At 43.3% G+C, this 23,020-nt stretch overlaps 1 protein-coding gene across 1 annotated transcript; it reads right to left on the bottom strand.

Moving 5' to 3' along the window:
* Window positions 1-580: 580 nt before the first annotated feature.
* KAZALD1 (Kazal type serine peptidase inhibitor domain 1) lies at window positions 581-12,583 on the bottom strand. Its single transcript, XM_069869077.1, has 4 exons — window positions 11,820-12,583; window positions 5,604-5,764; window positions 2,378-2,522; window positions 581-1,402 (listed from the first exon to the last, which is right to left on the bottom strand). Exons 1-4 carry the CDS (start codon window positions 12,274-12,276, stop codon window positions 1,281-1,283), a joined length of 885 nt encoding a protein of 294 aa, XP_069725178.1. The 5' UTR covers window positions 12,277-12,583; the 3' UTR covers window positions 581-1,280.
* Between the last annotated feature and the right edge of the window lie 10,437 nt (window positions 12,584-23,020).

The raw sequence follows: 23,020 nt of genomic DNA, 5'->3' as shown, positions 1-23,020 counted from the left end.
GACGTTTTTGTTGGGCACACAGCTGTTTGATGTTATAACACAGTGTGAAGAATTTCTGCCTTGACCTCCCCTGCTCTGAACTCTGTGGTGATTGGCACCTGCGTAATTTTTATTCTGGGTAACAAATGAAACAGGACCTGTGCAGTTTATGTAGAATTTTTCAGTGCCTTTTACTATTGTCAACGTAGAAAACAGAAAATAATGTTTGAATGAGAAAATTTGTAGCAGAGGTGTTTCAGATACCAGTCTGTGAGTGTTTGGGCTGATGGACTGTTTCAAAAAAGCTAACCTTTTCAGAACAAAGGGTTCCCAATTAAATATATTGCACTTGTCTCTGAACATATTTTTAAATATTTTTAATAATCTTTTGTAAATGATCAGCTATTCTTTTCAGTAAGAAAACAGAATTTTAGGAAAAAGAACAATGTGATGCAAAAACACTCATTCCCAGAACATTTGCTACTTCTTTTTGGGGGGGGAGCAGAAATGGCTGGTTTTGTTTATATGCTTTAATCAAGTCACTTAAATAAAAATCGCTTGGGGAAGGTCCAGCCCTCTTTCTGCAGTGTGGCAAACTGTTTGGGAATAGCGCAGGAACCATTACAAAAAGAATTCAAAAGGCATGCTTATCTGTTTGAATGCACAAGATGTCTTCTCTGGGTATTTTTGAGTATTGCTAGTAAAACAGCACTGTTATTGCTTCATGTATCTATGAAAAGTAAACAGCCCCCCGAAAGACAGATAATTTGCCCTTCATGAGACTAACCATGGAAACTTTCAAATGAGAAGGATAATCTTGCTGAAACGTATGAGAAAATATGAACTAGGGACACTAAAACTCCTGTTTAACCTTCCTACTTAGGCTTGTTGCTATGTGAACAATCTCTTGATATTTCTTAGTACGTTACAGAAAAAAAGGAAATTGATACAAGGTACAAATTCTGGACTTTTTTTTTAGACAAATTAGTATGCTTGAAAGAAATTATAATTTACATTTTAAAAATGAACATAAAATTTGATCCCTCCAGTATTCTTAGTAGACAGGTGCATGTTTAAGAATTTTATTTAACAGTCTTAATGTATGAATTTACAACTGTTCTTATTTTTGGTAAGTAGCATGATACACTTCAGCCAAAGCTGAATTTCAGGAAGCTGGATACACAAGTGAATATATGCGTTATCAGAGGAGCCATTTACAGCATAGAGACTACTAGTAAATATAACAAGAATGTGAAAGACATTGGACAACAGATGTACAAAAAATGTTATTCGGAGTTGTTTCAGTTATCATAGTCCCCAGATTCATATTCTTCCTCGTCATCATCATCAGAATGGTCGTAGTAGTCTTCATATTCAACGCTGTAGCTTGCACTTCTACTGCCAGCAAGTGCAGGCGATGAGTCTGCAAGACATAATTGAGTCCAGTTTAAATTAAGAGTATCTAGATAGGAACAAAGAGGAAAGTCAGGTTTGGGAGCTGTATGGCAAGCTCACAGTTTCTGAACCCTTGTTAAGTCATCTGTTACAAGCACAAGGTTTGTATCTGATGACTTGACCTCATCATCAAAGCTTATGGTATAAGAGCAAATTTATCTCATTCGCATTTTAAGATGTTGAAAATACATTTAATTCCTAATATTGGTAAACTATGAGTTCAGTCTTCTGCAGATCCTGTGCACCTGAAAACAGGACCAGAGCCAACACAGCTTTGAAAACCACTTGCTGAAACAGCGTCGGTGACAAACCAGACCAGTTACAAACTCCCCTAGCAAATACAAGACAACACATTTCTATCCTGCATTTGCCAGGAATCTCAGTTCTCCTCAGAGGGAGGATGATATTCTGCAGGACTGGACCCAATGCAAAACAACAAGGAAGCTGTTTCTTTGATCTTTTCCAACACTTCCATTAAGGAACAAGAGCTGTTTCCTTGCTAACTTTTTGAAAAAATAAACAACCAAGCAGAACTGCTTCAGTGACGCTCTCAGCCACAGCCACTGTTGCTCTGGGTGCAGAGCTCCTGTGAATGTTAAAGGACTTCCATAGGATAAAGATAGTGGGGTAATGTGTGTGTCGTGGCTGTGTGGCTACAATCCACAGCTTTCTGCTCTCTGGAAGCAGCAACGTGTTACAATATTAACATGTAAGTATTTTTTTCCCCCCAGAATTCATAAGCACTTCCAACTTTTGAATACCTAGGACTGAATCTCTCATTAAGAGATAGAGTAAAAGAAGAGCACACAGAAGAGTTTAAATATGGATATCTTTGGGTAGTTTCTCACAGCCTTCATTTGCATTCTGACAAACCTGCCCTTTGCAGCCTGCTCATATGCATTTTTATATTCTTCACATTCAAATTAAAAAAAAAAAAACATACCATCAATGACTTTCAGTCTTGCGGAGGCATATGTTGCACCGTACTTATTTTTGGTGTGGCAGATGTAAACGCCTTCATCTGATTTTTTGAGGCCTTGAATTTGCAGCCAGCTGGTCACACCGTACTTCTGAGGCCCACCTCTTGCCTTTGAGAGGACGAAGAAATAGTTGGGATTAAGTAGCTAGGAGACACCATGATAGTTCTTAAAATAGTTGTGGCTGGATTAAGAATAATTTCAATCTTTACATATAATTTATTGTTATCATGCTTTGATTCTCTTTGATCCTGCTGGATTGTGTTTTAACATCCTGTTGTCTCTGTCGCTCCAAGTTAATGCTTTCCCTACTCTGTTGTGATATTTAAACCTCACTGCCTCTCACAGCACTGATTCCTGGTCCTTCTGATGCTTCTGCTTCCCAGTGCTCCTCCCATCTCTTGTCCCAGCATCATTTATTTCTGCCTCAGAGCATTGGCACTTGTTCTTAGGCTTATAAACTCCTCCAGGATGAGAGCAGCAGGGGCATCTGGGGCAGTTGTTCAGGACCAGGGGCCTGACCAAGCTGGCATTCATCCAGGTTTTAATGGATTGGCAGGACATATCATAAGCTTTCACACTCCCCCTCACAATCAGTTTCAAATTACTCAGGCTAAAGCGTCTCTCAGGGGTGAGCTTCCTTTTCCAGACTAATAACACAAAGCCATTAACAAGTGTTAACAGGGATGGCTGTATTCAGGAGATGGGTAAACGGGGCTCAGTTCAGCCTCTGAGATGACCCGCATATCGTTGTGACTTCTTGCACCATATTTTTCTGAGTAACTTCGAAGTCACACTAATCCCACCTCTGTTTATGCTGTCTTTGGAAACGTTTCGGAATAACTTATACTGTTAGTACTTCAGTAGTTTTGCTACTTTAATTAGCTTTTTCTATCTATGTTTTTCATAGAATCATAGAGTAACCAGGTTGGAAGAGACCCACCAGATCATCAAGTCCAACCATTCCCATCAATCACTAAACCATGCCCCTTAGCACCTCATCCACCCGTCCCTTAAACACCTCCAGGGAAGGTGAATCAACCACCTCCCTGGGCAGCCTCTGCCAGTGCCCAATGACCCTTTCTGTGAAAAATTTTTTCCTAATGTCCAGCCTAAACCTCCCCTGGCAGAGCTTGAGGCCATTCCCTCTCGTCCTGTCCCCTGTCACTTGGGAGAAGAGGCCAGCTCCCTCCTCTCTACAACCTCCTTTCAGGTAGTTGTAGAGAGCAATGAGGTCTCCCCTCAGCCTCCTCTTCTCCAGGCTAAACACCCCCAGCTCTCTCAGCCGTTCCTCATAAGGCCTGTTCTCCAGCCCCCTCACCAGCTTTGTTGCTCTTCTCTGGACTCGCTCCAGAGCCTCAACATCCTTCTTGTGGTGAGGGGCCCAGAACTAAACACAGGATTCGAGGAGCGGCCTCACCAGTGCCGAGTACAGAGGGAGAATAACCTCCCTGGACCTGCTGGCCACGCCGTTTCTGATACAAGCCAAGATGCCATTGGCCTTCTTGGCCACCTGGGCCACTGCTGGCTCATGTCCAGTCACTGTCAACCAACACCCCAGGTCCCTCTCCTCCAGGCAGCTTTCTAGCCAGACTTCTCCTAGTCTGTAGCTGCACAGGGTTGTTGTGCCCCAAGTGCAGGACCCGGCACTTGGCCTTGTTAAACCTCATGCCATTGGACTCAGCCCAGCGGTCCAGCCTGTTCAGATCCCTTTGCAGAGCCTCCCTACCCTCCAGCAGATCAACACTCCACCCAGCTTAGTGTCATCTACAAACTTGCTAAGGGTGCACTCGATGCCTTCATCCAGGTCATTAATAAAGACATTGAACAGGGCTGGACCCAGCACTGAGCCCTGGGGAACCCCACTTGTCACTGGCCTCCAGCTGGATTTAACTCCATTTCCCACCACTCTCTGGGCCCTCCAGCCAACCAGTTTTCCACCCAGGAGAGTGTGCACCTGTCCAGGCCAGAGGTGACAGTTTCCGAAGCAGAATGTTGTGAGCAACTGTGTCAAAGGCTTTACTGAAGTCCAGGAAGATCCATCCACAGCCTTTCCCTCATCCAGCTGCCGAGTCACTTTGTCATAGAAGGTGATGAGACTTCTTTCACAGACTTTGCCAATCTGATTTCTAGTTGAGCCTTAGCCCTTCTGATTTTTTCTCTACACAATCTCAATTCCCTCCAAGTCCACCCAAGAGGCCTGTCCCCTCTTCCAGAGCCCATAAACGTTTCTCTTCTTGATACCACTCAAGATCTCTCTGTTCAACCAAGCTGTTTTTTTCCCCTGCCGGCTTTTTTTCTGGAGCATGGGGATGGCTTTCTCCTGAGCTGCTAGGATTTCCTTCTTGAAGAGCTCCCAGCCCTCATGGACTCCCTTGCCCTTAAGTAATTTTGTTCAGGTTATGCTCCACATCCATTAGTTCTTCTCTTTTTTGGGGTTGTGTGTCCAGAAAGCTAGATTTTCCATGCATTTCCTGCACAGTCAGTGTTCATATCATCCATTGGAGAAGGCATGCAGATGCAGCCTTCATCCTTACTGTAGTCTGCCTGTATACCTGGCTTTGTTAGCTCTTCTCCCCAGAATGTTATTTCCATTTAAAAGCATTAGCATTTTGATTTATTTAATTTTAGCTCAAACTTTCAGGCTATTTCTGGATTTGATTGAAGCCTACACTAATGCCATTCTGCTCTTTCTCCTCAGATTAAAACAGCATCTTCCATAAAAAGCACAAGTTCCTTTGCTTTCCTCAGGGACTGAACTCAAATGGCAGGTCTCCAGAAACAGCATCTTGCACAGAAGTTCAGATACTTGCCAGAATTGTGCTTCTGCATCAAGAACAGTAAAACACTTGCCAACAGCCATCCTTCCCGAACTGCTCCTTCTTTTATGTAGTAGCCTAAACATTGCCATCTATATATGCAATCCGCTTTTCCAAACTATGTAAGGAGAATCTTCCATCTTTTCTTTCCTTGAAGTAGGCCAGATAGTTAATCCCTGCCTGCTATTTCTTGTGCTTGGACTGCCAAAACAGTGAGCCTTGCATGGACTTAAAACAGAAGTCTTCACATAGTTAGAGAGCCCCAATTGGAAACCTACTGCAGCAATATTGTATTCCATAGGAGGAATTTACTGATTAATCCACCTGCTCCTCATCCCAAACTATTACGACATGTGGAAAACTCAGGTATTACCTGTACCGAGATGTGGGCATCATCTCCTGGCAGAAACATTTTATTCCCCCTTTTTTTCCATTCAAGCTGTGGCATAGGATAGGCTGACACCTCGCAGCCAAAAATGATGTCATTGCCTGTGAAATTCTGGACATCCTGCGGTGGCACAGAAATAACAGGAGCTGCAAAGAACCAGCAGATAACTGCTTTAGGAAACAGTGAACAAAAGACAATACAAATACAAAAGCGTATAAGTTTAGTTCCTGTTTTACAGGATGAAATCCATTTGCTTTTTGCCATCTCATGAATTATAAAGAGCCACGTGACTCCAAGCGGCTTTTAAAGCTCAAAACTCCTTGTGTACCGTGGAAGAGTGGACAGGCTTTTTAAAAACGCTTATGTCGAGGACCCGTCTGTCCTTCCTGTCATACACGATCGTGACACTTAAGGTGAAAGTTTAATCTGTTTCCCACTAGTGGCCATTGCAGAGCACCCTCCAGGCCCACTGGTCTTGCAGCCAACACTCAACTAGACCTTCCAAGGAAGGTACAGGAGATTCTGGAGCTGGCAATCACAGAGTAGTGGGATTGTACAAGACAATCCTTAATTTCTGTTAGATTTGCTTAGATTACGAGCTAAAATACTGAAATTGCTGGCTTGTCAAAATTTCTTTTGTGAGTACATCATTGCCTTGAGCTTTCTAAAATGTCACCCTCCTCTGTTACCCATGAACTCATTGCAGCAAGTTACAGAATAACAGCATTAACGCATTTCACATTTATCCTGAATTGCTACCAATTTCATCTGATGTTCTTGTTATGAGACAAGTAATAAACGTTGTCGAAGTCCAGTTACTTTACAAGGTTTTATGTTATGTTTGTTATAATTATTAAAGTTCTACTTGTTTCCTGTTGTTCTCTCGCCCTCGTCCTCCTCCGCTGTTTATTTATTGCCTCTGAAGTATCCTCTCCCGCTTTTTCCCAAAGAAGCATCTGACATTAACCACGAGAGGGAGCCAAACCAGGGATTTGAAGACATTAAAAAAGTAAACCTGATGTATTTGTACATGATTTAAATACATACCCTCTGTAAGTGTGCAAGAACATACTAAACATAGTAACAGAAGACGATGATATTTAGCAGAAGGAAGCAAAATAACTTATTTACTGTTATTGCAGCTTTCCTCTTTTGGAGATCTCTGCTTTTTTTTCCCTGATCAATTTGCCCTCAGCAAGAAATATTTTTCCTTCTAAAGTCTGTTTTCTTTCTATTTCCATGGCAGTGTTTAAAAATGCATTTTCTAGGCCATTAGACTTGTGTTTAATTACTGCTTTTATTTTTGCACAGATCTCAGATGCTTGGAAATACTAATTTAAGAGTAAATAATAAATTTTTACTGGCAATATTGGTATCAATACATAGGTACAGCATTTATGCTTCAGCATTTGAAATCGTAACAGCTTGTTCCAGGATTTCAAGCAAAGTTTCTAATGCATTTGTCAGTTTTTCAGGATTGATATGTGTGCAGAAAATACCAAATGCATACTGATTAAAATTAATTGAAAACAAATTATACAGCAAGTATCAATTTCCTCATTTATGAATGCCTCATTAAACAACCCTGGTACTCTACTAAAGTAAGATTTTCAAACAAGGATACTTAAACCCTTAAATGCTTGTTCTTTATGACAGCAGAACATTTTGAACCTGTACATTATTATTTCAAAAATCTTGTATTCAAATCAGCATTAACTGAGTATCTTGGATAAGAAACTTGTTTTGCCATTGAAATTACCACATGAGACCTAATATTAAAACATGCTTCGAAATACTAAAACTCAGTGTAGCTACACTTCTTTCAATGCTACATCCACTGTAATTAGCTTAACATGTAAAAAAGAACCAGAACCAGCTCACTGAGTTGACTCACACGAGTTCTTTACAGATATAGCATTGAAAACTTTTTGAGTAGGCAGGTGTTGGCTAGTTTTAGTTCCAATCCTAACACAAGTGGTTACAGATACACAGACAACACTGAAGTATTACCAAGAACAGAGTCCTCGAGCCAGGGGCTCAGCCACGCAAGGGCTCTGGCTTCACCACACCGTGCAGACACAGCCTCCAGGATGTAAAAGTCTGAATTACAAACTAATCACAGAATCACAGAATAACCAGGTTGGAAGAGACCCACCGGATCATCGACTCCAACCGTTCCTATCAAACACTAAACCATATCCCTCAGCACCTCATCCACCTGTGCCTTAAACACCTCCAGGGAAGGTGACTCAACCACCTCCCTGGGCAGCCTCTGCCAGGGACCAATGACCCTTTCTGTAAAGAATTTTTTCCTAACGTCTAGCCTAAACCTCCCCTGGTGGAGCTTGAGGCCATTCCCTCTTGTCCTGTCCCCTGTCACTTGGAAGAAGAGGCCAGCTCCCTCCTCTCTACAACCTCCATTCAGGTAGTTGTAGAGGGCAATGAGGTCTCCCCTCAGCCTACTCTTCTCCAGGCTAAACACCCCCAGCTCTCTCAGCCGCTCCTCATAAGGCCTGTTCTCCAGCCCCTTCACCAGCTTTGTTGCTCTTCTCTGGACTTGTTCCAGAGCCTCAACATCCTTCTTGTGGTGAGGGGCCCAGAACTGAACACAGGATTCGAGGAGTGGTCTCACCAGTGCCGAGTCCAGAGGAAGAAGAACCTCCCTGGACCTGCTGGTCACACCATTTCTGATACAAGCCAAGATGCCATTGGCCTTCTTGGCCACCTGGGCCACTGCTGGCTCATATTCAGTCGGTTGTCAACCAACACCCCCAGGTCCCTCTCCTCCAGGCAGCTTTCCAGCCAGGCTTCTCCTAGTGTGTAGCACTGCATAAGGTTGTTGTGCCCCAAGTGCAGGACCCGGCATTTGGCCTTGTTAAACCTCATGCCATTGGACTCTGCCCAGCGGTCCAGCCTATTCAGATCCCTTTGGAGCCTCCCTACCCTCCAGCAGATCGACACTTCCACCCAGCTTAGTGTCGTCCGCAAACTTGCTAAGGGTGCACTCGATGCCTTCATCCAGATCATTGATGAAGACATTGAACAGGGCTGGACCCAGCACCGAGCCAAATGTTATAGCTGTTCACGTACAAGAATTTGTCTGGCACTGTCTACCATACAGCAAGATGAATTCCACAGTGGAAGTACACCTTCCTCCTTTAACTGTAAGGATAATCCAGTTAATAGCTTAGATAGAAAAGTCTAGATACGATCCAAGTCCCACTCAGCTGAGTGCTTTTTATAGAGATAGTTAAGGTTTGCTGGACCAGGCTGACCAGGACTGGCATCATGTGAAACCAAACTCAAAGCAATAAGGAAGAACCACAGTTTTGATGTCACTAAACTGCTTCTTCTGAAGATGAACACACAATAAATACTTGCGTTATCTACTGAAACTTCAAGTGCCTCCAGAAATAAAACAATAACATCTCGCAACACCTTTTTGCTGTATTTTACAAAGGAAAATTGAAATAATGCTGTGACATCTTAACAGAAATTTACAAACTTCAGTTTTGAGTGTTTCAGATTTTGTGTTCAGCCAAATTCTCTTGTGCCTAGCACTTCTTTTCATAAATATAGCTTTAGAAACAGATCTTTAGTCTTATGATAACCTGTCATTTTCATTCCTGGAGTAGATAAATTTTTCTCGATAGCTATAGAAAACATTCTGATAGACAGAATGCATTATTTTTATGTATTACAGAAGGCAAAAAACAGAAGCCAGGAAAAGTCAAAATACTTCTTCACTTTTCACAATCAGTATCACTCCAGACTGATGAATTATGCAATATGATTTATTTTTTTTCAGGAAAAGAAGGGCTTTTCCAGAGTTAATTTCAGGAGCCAGGCCTTTTTCTTCCCCTTCTTTTGGGTGAAGGAGAGAAGATAAAAGGCTGTGCTCTTCTGATGAAAGGGGTTTATTGTGGTTTATTTATTCATTGCTTGCTGTATACAATTAATCGTTTGGCTTCAACAGGAAACAGCAGATGCTTTGAAGGAGAAATAACCAAACAAAGTGCTTTGAGTTGAGTGAAGGTTATATTTATAGCTTGGTACCAAAACCCCACAGTGTTCAGTGCTTTGTTTGTCATGCAAATTGGAGTCAGCAGAAAGTGAGGTCGCTGCTCTTAGAGCCAGACTCCCCGTTGCCTTTTGTCAGCAGCAGCTGCAGCTGTGAACAAACAGCCCATGGGTTCACGTTGCCACCTTCAGAGAGTGGCCTTGCTTGGCAAAGAGGGGTCTTGCTGGTGGACAGTCGTGGGAGAGCGAGGCACGGTGCCCCCGCACACTTGCTCTGAGTCCCCTGCCAGAGCCTAAACCACAATTTATGCACCCAACTGCTGCTTGGAGAGACTGAGGAGAGGGGTGCTAGTGCTCCCCCACCCCAGTGAGCCCCGTTCCCACCTCAGGCTGAAGGGCTGTGCTGCAGCTGGGCTCACGCACCAGCCAGGCACTTCCCCCAGAGCCAGGCTCCCATTTTCCTTAGCTAAGCCCTGCACAGCACTGTCACGCCTATGAACTTTCCTCCAGGTTTCTCTGCAACTCAGTAAGCTGAGCCACCCTAGGAAATCTCTCTGAATTCCAGGAGAGAGGGTCCAGTCTTTCTGGGGAGCCATGGAAGCAGTGGGAAAGCACTGGGGGTGATACCTGCCTACAAAGCAGCTGAGTTCTTACCTCCTGCTTGATGAGCAGGGTTATGGCCTCAGGGCTGACTGGAAGGCCTGGTGCATGACACAACCAGCAATTAAAAGTGGTAATACCTCTAAATTAAAGCTTTTTCTACACAGCCAGTTCAGTTTAATTAATTAGAGCAGACCATTGCTTTCAGCCTGTGTGCCTGAACAGCTGCTGCTGCTGCAAAGTTAGCATCAGTTGCTACTTGAGTGGCACTTCTCACTGAAATATTCCTGAAGGGGTTGTGCTGCAGGAACTGATGCTATTTTAATCCCAAATAAGAACACCTGCCTGAGGGCTAACAGGCTTTCAGGCATACTGTGGGCTGGTATGGCTTGAGTTTTCTGAATGTCTCTTTACTGACAAGCCTCCTTTCCTAGTTTAATACCATAATGGCAAATTAGGGATTCATTAATGGATGTTTCTTTTGCTGCTAGAGAAAGAGGAGAGAAGTCTGGTATTACCTGTTCATCATTTTTAAGTGTTCAACATCCAATGTTCATTCAATATAAAAGCACAGCTGACAGTCTAAATTGGAAGCGACAGGTTGTTAGCAAGCAGTGGGTAATATGTACCTGAGTTACTTTGCCAGAGATAGGAGTTTTGGATTCCCAGAGCTGTGGCCCATTTGTGACCTAGAGACCTCTTCTACTTACTTCATTTAGGAACATATTTCATTAGCTTTAAAAAAATATTCAGCAAACAAAATCCTGCTCACTTTTTCCTTTTCTATTCATGTGACTTGGTTGAAAAGTGCCTAGGAGTAAAGACATGTAATAATGTGAAGAATGAGAACAGTGTCAGAGCAAGAGGCAGGGTTCCCTAGTACAATGCAGCTAAGAATTCTTCCACTGACAGTCATCGCAGCAAACTGTTCATGCACTGCAAGTGCCTTTAGAGAAAGTGTTTCAGTTTGTTTTAACATTTAGATTTCTGTTTCATGGGTTAGCTGGATTTTATGAATGTTATGAAATTGGATTTTTTTGCACTACTTTATGAAAAGAACAGACCTGTTAATGAAGCCCTCATTCTTCTGTTGCCTCTGCTTCACCGATTGCCACATATACACCCAGGTGGATACATGCATGCACACACATATATATACACATACTTACATGTATGTATGTATATATATGAATGAGATCTGCCTTGTTATCACCACTTCAGTATCAAGTCAGTCCTCAGCATCACAATAATAATTACTTGTCTAGTCCTCATAGCCTCTCCAACCTGTTTACCAACTCCTAACTACACATGCTGCTCTGCTTATTCAGAGCAGTGCTAGCCTGTAGGTCTGTGGCATATTGATCACCATGTGATTTGAATCCACTAGGCTAATACAGAGGCTTGTAATGTACCAGATTAAGCACCAGCTGCTGAACCATGTTTAATACAAGTATTATAACAAAATAATGGTAACAAAACCACAGTATTAGTTTCATAAAATCAGACTAGAGCATCTAGTAAGACATCTAAAAATAAGAATCGGATCTTTTTTCAGTTTGGCAGCACCTCCGTACATATTACCTGATTCACAGGGTCCTTTATGTTTCATGCTGATATTTCTTTTCGTACCATAAGCCTTGTTGAACTGACAGATGTTCTCATAGGTTTTCCCTTCAGGTCCACAGATGCTTTCTTGAGACTTGCACACACACTGGGGCTCAGGAACTTCCCCAAACCTTCCTTCATCAGCATCCAGCTTGCACTCGAGGTTCTCCCCACATTGCCCATAAAAATGATTGCCCTGATCCAAGTCGCAGATCTGACCTTCCACGTTTCCACACTCAGAACAGCAGCCACAACGGTCCAATACGGTCCCGGCTGGACAGTCTTTAGGCTCAGAGCAAAGCGCCAAATTGCATTTTCCACAACTCTCCGCTTCCCGTAATAGCTTCCACCACCCTCGGTGATACAAGGCAGGGAAACTCTGAGAAACCTGCACCAGTACTACCAGCACTGCTGTAACCATTGGGTGCTTCATCTTGAGAATGTAACAAGCGAGCAGAAAAGGTCCTTGGAGTAAAGCCAGGGGAGGGGGAAAAAAAAGAAAAAAAAAAAGAGGAGTGAGCTAGTGAGAGAAAACCATCACAATCCTTCTTTTGTTTTAGAATATAAATCCTACTGCAAATGCAGGCTTAAAAGAAGAAATCAGCATCAGACTCCTAATCTGGAACTGATAAATAAAAATGCAGACAACCTCACTGGCTTTTCTCTAATGCAGTTTGGAATGCAAGTATTGCTTGCACAGAAACCAAACTGCCCCTTCTGACAGCTCAGTTGAAGCTCTCTGAAAAGCTGTTTGCTCAGTGCCTCCTTCATCCAAATTTGCAAGGCATTGCACTACTGAAATGATACTGTGTTGCGGCTATTGTAGAAAAGGGAACAGGGTAAATTAGTGTAAAATGAATAAATTAACCACTAGGAGCTTCCCCCCTCCAACTTGAGAAAAGATGGTCATGGAAAAATAAACATGGGTAGGAAAATAGCACCCAAGGTACCAGAACCACAGAGCTGAGCCAGTGAGGCAGGGAAAGGTTTAACACCAAGTGTCATCTATTAATGACGTCAGCTCAGGGGTTCTGAATTAACAATTTACTTACAGGCTGTTTACAAGCAGAAGACAAGCCAGTGCAGCTGGCATTGACTTTAAACTCTTGGATCTAAGGAGTGAAGCACCTAAACCCATTAAAAAATCTCTGTTCTCTCTACATTTAGCTTTTTTTCAGTGTTTATGGGCATCTGAGGTTTGCAACCCACAACAGCGTGATCCACATTTGGCTCCAGGACCAAAGTGCAGAAACTGCTACAGAACCTTTAAAGACACCAGAAGGAGGCTTTACTGAAGTATTAGATGCATTGCTCATCCTTTCTTAGCGCTTATCTTTGTTCAAGATGTACCTACACTGTGAGTTATGAAGGAGGACAAAAGAGCTAACTCTGATTTCTTTTGCTACTTTCTGCATAAATTTCTGCCAGTTCAGGGAGATGGGTTTGCAGGGTCGTTTCTCACCACGTGTTGCACTTTTCTTTGTATGTCTCAGGATTTAGGCGTGCTCCCTATCATCCTTCCTCGTACCAGAAAACTCCACTCCCTCACAGTCCTGAGGTTTCTTGTCTCTGGACCATAGGCTGCTGTCACCTCTCTTCAAACCACATGCACCTCAGTGAAGGTGGGTCTTGCTGTCAGTTGGAGGTAGGAGTAAAGCCCAGTAGACTTACAGACCCTGCAAATTTAGCTAAGTAGCGTCGGTCAATGGTCACCACTCTCTACAAATAAAACATCTTTGTCTGTTATCTTAAAATAACTCTATGTGCATCACATTTTCAAGATGTACGTATAAGACTGAGACACTGATAACAAAATGAAATAAAAGAGGAATCATGCTTGTGCCTGAAATCATCCACAAACATCTTTTTTCTATTCTTTTTATATCCACAGTGCTTAGCTGCTTATGTGAGCTCAGCAAAGGATGGATTTTGTTGTACCAGCCTTATATCCTCTAGTCACATCCACAGAGGGAAATCCTTTGCGTCTGTATGTTAACAAAACATCTCCATGGCTTTTCCCAAGTTCTGCTTCATAACTTCTGCACTAATTGGAGATTACCTTACGCTTTAAGTGCAGAAGCAGTCTGCTTCAAAATCACTTCTTCCTGCATATAATGCAATTCCACTGCGTTGGCGGAACACTTCTTAAAGCCAGCCTGGAGAGACCTATAGGGCACTGCTTATTGCTGTCTCATGGCTGGCCTAATTCATATTCTATAAGGCATGGTTTTGCTTTAAACACAGAATCAGACTGTACAGGAGTAGATTACGTTGTAATTGATGCTTTAACATTGAGATTCAGAAAAAAGGTGACCACTGAATCTAATGGGAAATTGATTTCCTGTCTCGCTTCTTACTCAATTTCATGCATTCTATTTCACACTTCCTCATCCAACTGTAATTGCACATCCAGTTTTGCATTATAGGCTCTACTTGTCACTGCCTGTTATATTATTTGTGCCTACAGCTATCAGGGATGAGTATATGTAGATAACAAGGATTTCCTAAGGCTCACATCAAGTTAAACAAGCCTGTTTATAGGGGTGAAACCACACATGCAAAGAGGAGCCAAAGCAAGGAGGGGTTGCAGGTCAGCACTGCCCCTGCTCAGGCTGAACCACGTGCGATTCAAGGGCTGTAAAACAGAAGCATACAAGGAAATACTTCCTGTATCCTAGCACTGAGGCAACCTATCATAAATATCCTAGAAAGCATTTTTGGCATTTATGGGACTAACGTAATCTGAGTTCTTGGTGGGTTCAAACTCTAAATAAAGAACAGGGTATGCCTGTATGTCTCCTTTGAACAGCTGCCACTTGGCAGGCAATCTACAGCTGAAGTGATTTAGCCATCATTCCTGAGCTCACCTGGAACAAATTGGGATGAGGAGAGGTTAATGCACAGTGTGGTACAGGGAGAAACACCCATAGCTGCTTAAAACATCTTTCATTAGCTAACCAGCTATGACAAGCTGGGAAGAGGTTGCTGTGGCTCTCCAGGTTGGATGGATGTGTGGGAGGACCAGAGCAAGGGGCTAAGAGGGGAGCAAGGAACAGGGTAGGATGTGTAGCTTGAAGTGCATAGTCCCATCTGGTTCAGTAATAAAATATGCATTGTTTTGATATGTCTCAAATCCTTGAAGCTTGCTTTGCTGGGTTTGGTGGAAAAAAGTGTTGATTTGCATCACAAACATTGAATTGTCTTAGCCCTAAAATCACAAGGAACAAAGGGTTAATGTCACTGGTGGAGCTGCAAGACCAGCACCAAAGAACCCTGTCTGTTCCCCAGACACCCTCCCCCAGGCGCTACCTGGAGAGCTGAAAGCAAGGCAGCTGGGCTCTCCAGGGCCCCTCAGCTGTTGTACATGAGGGGACCTTTCTGCCATCAGATATGAATCATAGAATCATAGAATAACCAGGTGGGAAGAGACCCACTGGATCATTGAGTCCAACCATTCCTATCAAACACTAAACCATGTCCCTTAGCACCTCGTCCACCTGTCCCTTAAACACCTCCAGGGAAGGTGACTCAACCCCCTCCCTGGGCAGCCTCTGCCAGTGCCCAATGACGCTTTCCGTGAAGAATGAAATTGCGTTCTGGTGCATAATTCCTTTAAGAAGCAGGCTGTCTCAGCAAACAGGGCAATGCTGGCCAGGCAGCAATCTCCTTGGGTTTTTCCGAGTACTTCCATGTGGCATGATCAGTGCAAGGACTTCTGCCAGCATCTCGTGGAAGGGTCAGTGCTCAAGCTGGATAATGGGCAGCAGAAGGACACGGCAAAATGAGCCAGTGCTTCCTGCACCCTCAGACTGCATCTTCTACCAGGACATGGACAATGTCTTGCGGAATAATTCCCGTAAGTGAATTGTTAAGGAAATTGTATTCCTATTCATTTCCTGCCTTCTTGTTGGGGGCTGGTGTTATACTAGGCTGCTGACTTGCATTGCATTATTCTGCTTTGCATGGTAATAGGTAAGGTACGTGGCTGATGCAATTTGAAATCCTATTGCTAGTGATTCCTGAGATACTGCTCTTTTAGACCATATGTGATTCAGGTCTTCATTCTGGTTTTGTTTTTGTTAATGTGACTTTTACTTGATTAAGTAAAGGTTTCTGAATCTGGCTTCTGCTAGCCTCACAGATCTGGTTCTTACCCAGACATGCAGAGGAGCCCTGTGAGAAATAATGGCAAAACTCAAACCTTCTGAAGTGTCCCTTCTCTCTTCCTTGTCCTGCAAGGCTCTCTTAGGCTGCAATAAAGTACCTATTCTTGAGGCTCTCTTAGTGGAGTTTCCATCCAATAAACTTTGCATATGTATTATGTGCACAGAAGAAGCATTAGAGAAGACTGGTGTTTAGGCTGTTCTGGTGAGTAAGAGCAGGCTATGGGGGACTGCACCTACTGGTTTTGTGCATTACCTGGTATTGTGCCAATTGCTTCAGATGATTTTTTTTTTTATGTTATCCAGAATTGAGCTTCAATAGAGGTACTCAGCTTGCCTGAAAACAGTATTTGGGTTTGTAGAAAGAAGTTGCGAATGGTGGAGGTTAATGACAAATGAGGCAGAAGTGGTTGGATGCCACTTGCAGGTTCCAACAGGACTGCTGACTGGCCACCATCCATGCACAGGTAGCCCTGGGGTCTCCATTACTGCATATTTTGGTGCCAGTCCTGTTTGCTGACACATTGTTTTCGTGAATCTCATTGTTAGTGTGTTAAGCACATGAAGTCTAAATTAATAATTCTACTGTAACATCATTATTAAATCCATTAATCAAAGGCAGGAGATCCGTAATTAACTTATTCTCCAGCATCAAGTAAATGATTCTGCTGTGAGCTTTAAGAAAGTTCACTACTATGCAGAAAACAGAAGGGCTATTGGACTGTAAGGCTCTGAAATTGTATAATTAAATCATAAATTTTGCATATTTTAATAACATATATTTTAATTATTTTCTTTGTATTGTTAAAATGGAGGATCATTATTTCTGCCCTTTTTTAAAGTTTTCTATGCAATTTATCAAAAAACTAAAAAAAAAAAGGCAGCCTGTCTGCTGCCTGAAAGTTGGACTCTTCCTGTGAAGCTTTGGCTGGGCTTCTGGTGACCCAGCTTGGACCTGTCTCCAGCAGTGGCTGGCTATGGATTTCTGTGTCACAGTTTCCCATCATCGTAGGTGACTGCAGGTGTGTTCAAATTCTAACTTGCAAAGGCAAAAGAAGGGCCTGCTAGCACTGTTCTGGTACCAAATGCTTGGGTTTGGTTTAATATGTAGATATACCGATTCTTTTTCACACAAACGCACCTGGAAATTCCTTTCAAGAGCTAGTAATACCTTCTAAATGTTTCAGGCGTTCTTTTCAAGTTTGTTTCATTCCTCTGCTATCCTTTTAAGTAGACAAAAGTTCTGAAAGTATTGTAGTTTTACCCAGAAACACCCGAGCCTCCTGTCCCATCCCTGGAATGTGATACCAAACACCTTTAGGGAGTCAGCAGTAACACTACAGCTGGCCAGTGGCTGCTGACAGCCAGGTGTGTCTGTCTGTCTGTCCATCCATTTCCCAGCAGAGACACAGAGAAGAGGAAGGCAAAAGCCCAAAGATGACACTGGTCGTGTTACTGGTTGTCTGTACCAGCAAAGTTCTTAAAAAGTGCAAAACACTGTGTTTCCTGGGAAAGCCTAAAAGAGAGAGGGAAGTCTCTGAAACTTGCAGACAATGAACATAAAGTCATTTCGCTCGGCAGCCTTAATGCTGATGGATGGGAGAGTTTGCCTTGTCCAGTTTATATAAAAGCAGCTGATATAAAATGACTTCATAGCTGGATATTTATGAGAAGTTTCATTTCAAATAATATAGTTTTTGCCTCTGGTGGTGCCGGGGTTTAGCCCTGTTATTACCGGGAACGAAATCTTTAGGATATTCTAACTATGACTGCAGGGCCTCTTTGATCTACTCAGCAAAGTTAATATTTTCCAAAGCAGTGGAAACTTTATAATGGAAAGTCTCATTAGCAAAAACTACCTGTCCCTAAAAGCAGCCAGGAAATCGGGCACAGAGAGGAAACTTGAAGGATTTTCCTTCAGCTTCACCTGCTTTCTCTCACCTGCTGCTGAAGAAATTAGTGTTTCCCATTGCAGCAAATGTTCAGATGGACTGTAACGATCCTTCCCTAGAAAAGCAACTAGAAAACAGTTTCTGATATAAAGCAAAATTGTTTTTGCTTGTTTCTGCTGCACATGGATCTTGCATAAAATACCCTTGTCCCCTGAGGGAAATGGGATTCACCCCGAGTGCCAGACCCTCCACCCAGGCACTGCTCCGAGATCTGCACCGGGGAAGGGCTAAGGAGGAGGTATGAGTACCTCCCAAGCCTGTTTTCTAAGAGTGAACCTTTCCCATTTTGTGCCATAGCAGCAGCATAAATAGGATATTCTCAAATGGTTCACTTACCCCTTTGGAGCGTGCAGAGCAAAGGGCTGCAGTCGAGGTGACCCACAGCCCGTGTGGTGGTGGTGGAGTCCCTGTATTCCCAAAACAGGCTGAAAAGGCAGAGAGGGATGTCCTGGAGCTGGCAGCTGGGCTGAAGCCTCTCTTTCCTCAGCTAAACCATAAATCAGATTCTAACTCCTTCTTCCCCTGTCTCATTCAGAGCCACACTTAGCTCCGACTTGTTACAAAGGGAAGCAGGTCTGCAACAGACAGAGGTTCAGGCTGTGAGCTCTGGGACTGCAGCTTCCAAGTGAGTTCGGGCAAAGCCTGGTCAGATCAAAATGACCCATCAAGGAAGCTGAGGAGGAGAGCAGCAATCTGCCTCTCACCACTCTGCTTCTATTGGAATCATTCCAGAATTTAACCCTTTAACCAGAGCATGAAAAGAGGTCCAGTGTGCTGTCCAATAGAGGAGACAAGCAGGCTGTGTGAGAGGAGGGGAGGCGTTGCTGGCTTTGGTCTGGGATAGCTTGGGCAGCCGTCACTGATGCAGCAGTAGGAAGTTGTGAGAGAGAACAGGAGGAAACTTCAGAGTAAGGCCAGAAAGCAATGCTTGGGATGAGCTTGTAGGGGCAGCACTTACTACTGTAAGAAGGGCTGAGAGCACAGGTGTTGCTGCTTGCTGTTATAATAGTTTCCTTGCTGATCTCGGGACCTTCTGCATTCTCTACAAACAGGACTGCGTCAGTGAATCTGGCAGGTTGGCTCGTACCAGGCTTTTGGGCTCGTACCTCTGGATGAAGGCATAATCTCCAGACAAGCTCATTCATCTAAATACTTTGAGGTTAAGAAAAAGTAACAAAAAGATCAGTGGTGGATCTCTGTCACAAATGCTGAAGGACCACATTGTGCCTCTGGGAGGACGAGGTTTGTCCAGAGATATTTCCTACTCCCACCTGTCTTTGATGCTTCCGCTCCCTGATGTCAGGACAGAGAAGGGCTCTGGGTTGGATTTGCCAGTCTGTAGAAGCCCAGCACTAGTCCTGGCCCCTTTACTGTGGTCCTCACAAACAGCAGGGTATTGCTGGGGGTAGTTCACCTGCGGTAGCTCTTAGTGTTGCATTTTTGTGCCTAATAATAGGCGTGGAACATGCAAACAGCATCGAATGAGTGACTATGAATGAAAATGTGTGTGAGCATGAGGAAAGAAGTAAAGGCCCGAGTCCATTTAAATCATTAGACAGACTCCCATTAACCTAAATGGGCTCAGGATTCCACCCAGTGCTTTTAGCTTAGCCGGTTCCCATTTGAGTTGGCAGGGCAGGTGGCTTTGTCCCTGCCCAGCAGAGCGTACCTTGGGCTGTTTTTCCATCCAGGCTGATGAAACACTCGTGAAAGTCTCAGTCCATTCCAGCTGCAGTATGTCTAGAGATACCAGAGACATCTTGGATGCACCGAAAGTCGTATTGTTTTTTGTATTGAATGCTGACCTACTTGTCCTAAAGTAGATGCCTGAAGCCTGAAAGCACAGGCTGTCTTGAAGGGCTAGTCTGGTTATACATTTGTCATTACATTTCATGACAACTGACACGAATCTAAATCTTCACTGAAGAGGCTTTCTATTATTTGACAGCCCTAGCTTATAAAAAAATACCAATTAAATGGTGTCCGCTGATGCTGCAGGAGTGGACTCTTCTTATTGTATCAGCACAGCACAAAGGATACTGCAGTCTTTATGCTCTACAGTACCACAGCACCTTGCAAAGGTAGACAGACCCTCTCGTGGTTGTGCTCTAAGCCAGGGGTTGTGGGCTGCGCTGAAAGAAAAGGGCAAGAAATCTTGGGGAAAATCTGAACTGAGAGTAGAAAGCCAAAACTTACTGCCTTCTTGTGGAGGGAAAGAAATAATCTCAGTATTTCAAACAAGGCACTGCAGGTGAGTATATGTCTCAAGCTGGATAAACTCACAGTTCTGGACTGGTGGGAGGACTTGGTCCCACAGCAATGATGAGAGCTGTTGCATGGTCTGACCCTATGCGTGGAGCTTAATTCCATGTTCTCTGATATCTGAGGGTTTGTTTTCTGGGGGTGCCGATTCAATAAAAATGTAATAGAGTACCAAATAGATAAAAATTTACGTGTTTTGTAATTTAGCGGAACTAAAAAAACATCAAAACAAAGACAGGCCATTTCCAAATCTCTACCAGAAGACTGATTTGGATGGGTAAATGGAAGGACTCTGCACTGTGACTGAAAGTAAAAGCCCTACAACATGCTGGAAACCCCCAAACCAGAAAATTCCTTTATTCACAGGTTTCCAAGGGGGCAGGTTCTCAGGCCATGCCTCCGGCCAGTTCTGTGCTAAGCAGAAGCATCTGCCCAGTGGACACAGGTAAAGCACCATAAAGGCAGGAGTTGGGACCTCATCATGCTGATTCACCTGGAATCTGTAAAACTTCTGTTTCAAAACTGTGCCGGCATCCATGTCTCTGCTTAGGACCTGGGATTTCCCTGTAAAGCACATTGATGTTATACATAAGTCCTTCTTTTTGGAGGAGAAAAAAACAACTCTGTATTAATGAATGGAAAAGTTACTTAAGTGAGGGTTTGGAGAAAAACTGTGCCAATTTCCAGCAACAGTCTTTCCTTGTAAAGACGTGGTCTTACTGGCTGGCTGTGTGTTGTGACACTGAATACAGTGAGCAGACGAGAGTGGTTTCTGCTCCCAATTCAATCAGTAGATTTGAAATGAAATTAACCTTTTAAAAATGCAAAGTCTTCCTTACAGCAGATGGTAGTGTTTGCATATACAAATACCTCTCAGAAACCATGATGTAAACCACATGCTCTGAAACAATAGGATTCCTGAGCAGAACCCTGCATCCTCCTGAAAAAGAAAAATAACCTTCCCCAAGCTCAGACTGTGGCGGCTTTTCCTGGGGTGAAGTTGGCACGAGAAGAGTGAGGGGAAGAATCAGAGGTGGGGGTGAGGCACAGGATGAGGCAGCAGGGGGATACTGAGATGTACTAAAAGGTGGCATTTCTCTTATCAGTGACTGCTATGCTCTTAGACATGCTTGTATTAGCTATACAGGGGGGCTGCAGACAGGCTGTGATAGCCTGTTCTAGCTCCACTCTGCAGTGCAGATCCTTCATTTTTTAAAGTGGGTCAATTAATCCTCAAATGGCTTTATGTTGCTGTGGCTAGACTGCTTGGTCCCTGTGCTAGCTAGGGCAACTCTCCGTAACATTTTATGAGGCTTTATAGTCCTCTGGGTCATGCCAGATAGAAGCATTTGCATCTCTTGAAAGCTCCTTAAGTTACCTGTGTGCCCTGCCGGTCACTATCCATCCTGCTCTCCTATGCTGACACTCATTCACAAGCATTTCTCCACCAAGATTTTAAGTGCAAATGTTCTTAAAAGGGGACAAAGCTTCTGGAATCATTGAATCATTAAGGTTGGAAGAGACCTCCAAGATCCAATCATCGGCCCAGCACCACCGTGACTATGGTGCTGTCCCTAAGTGTCATGTCTACACATTTTTTTCACCCCTCCAGGAATGGAGCCTCTACCATTTCTCTGGGCAGCCTGCTCTAATGTTTTACCACTCTTTTGGCAAAGAAATTTTTCCTAATATCCAATCTAAACCTCCCCTGGCACTACTTCAGGCCATTTCCTCTCATCCTATCAGTTGGTACTTGTGAGAAGAGACCAGCATTTCGCTGCATAGAGGTTTAATTTTGAACATGTCCTGAGTGACTTCAAAGCAGCAAGTTGTAACAAAGCTGCATCTAATGAAAGCAAACCTTGAGACAGGCCGTCTGCTATAACGTACAGAGAAATTCCTTTTGTTAACATTAATATTTGGCAGCTGGTGTAGAACACAGAAGGGTATTTTAGTTGGGTGTTAAAGCAAGAAAATTGACACGGAAATAAGGTAATGATTTTTTTAATAGAGGATCTCTCTGGGGGGTTGTGTTCATATCACACACACTCACTTTATTGTATTTTATGGAATGGACTTTAAATGCCAGTATATACAAGGCAGCATTTCATTATTGGAGTCTGTGTTTATTCACTTGCCCTTGTCAGTATGTTCCCTTTTGTTTTCTCGTGCTGCTCTTTGTAAAAACTATGATTTATGAATATGGGGTTTAGAACCTTCACAACACATTGTGGGGATGTGGTTCGATAAAAAGTTATTAAAGGAAAAATAAAAATCTATATTTTTGTGTGCTTTGCCCACCTCCCATAGGAAACCCCAGTAAGAGACTCTTGCACTAAGCTAAAACCACATGCACAAGCCTGTAATCTAAATGACCTTCTGAGAGACCTCTTGCAGCCAGAACCCCTGCTGAACCATAGCCACTGCAGACGATGACCATTTTGCCTACAGAACTGCAGGATTTCACCCTCAAAGTTATGAAAATTGCATAAACCAAGAAGGTAGGGGGAGATCTGTCATAAACCAGTCTATTTTAGAATCAGGAAACAAAGACTTCCAGTACCCTTAAGCTACAGAGTACGAATGGTATTTGATTTTCAAATCTAAGTGTGTCCCCCCTACATATTTAATTTATTTCCTAAAACAAAGCTTGTGGTCCTGCTGATTGCAGGATAAACATAGCTGGCTGGCATTTTCCAGATCCCACTTTGAATCTGAATTTCTGCAGAAAACTAACACTGTTTCAGGCTAAAATAGAGAAGGTAAGGCTGATTTAGATCATTGCACCTTGGCCCACACA

Source organism: Phaenicophaeus curvirostris, chromosome 15 (assembly GCF_032191515.1).
Source record: "Phaenicophaeus curvirostris isolate KB17595 chromosome 15, BPBGC_Pcur_1.0, whole genome shotgun sequence".
Lineage (NCBI taxonomy): Eukaryota > Metazoa > Chordata > Aves > Cuculiformes > Cuculidae > Phaenicophaeus > Phaenicophaeus curvirostris.
Note: the sequence above shows the minus strand (reverse complement) of the source record. Positions and strands in the feature narration are given on the sequence as shown.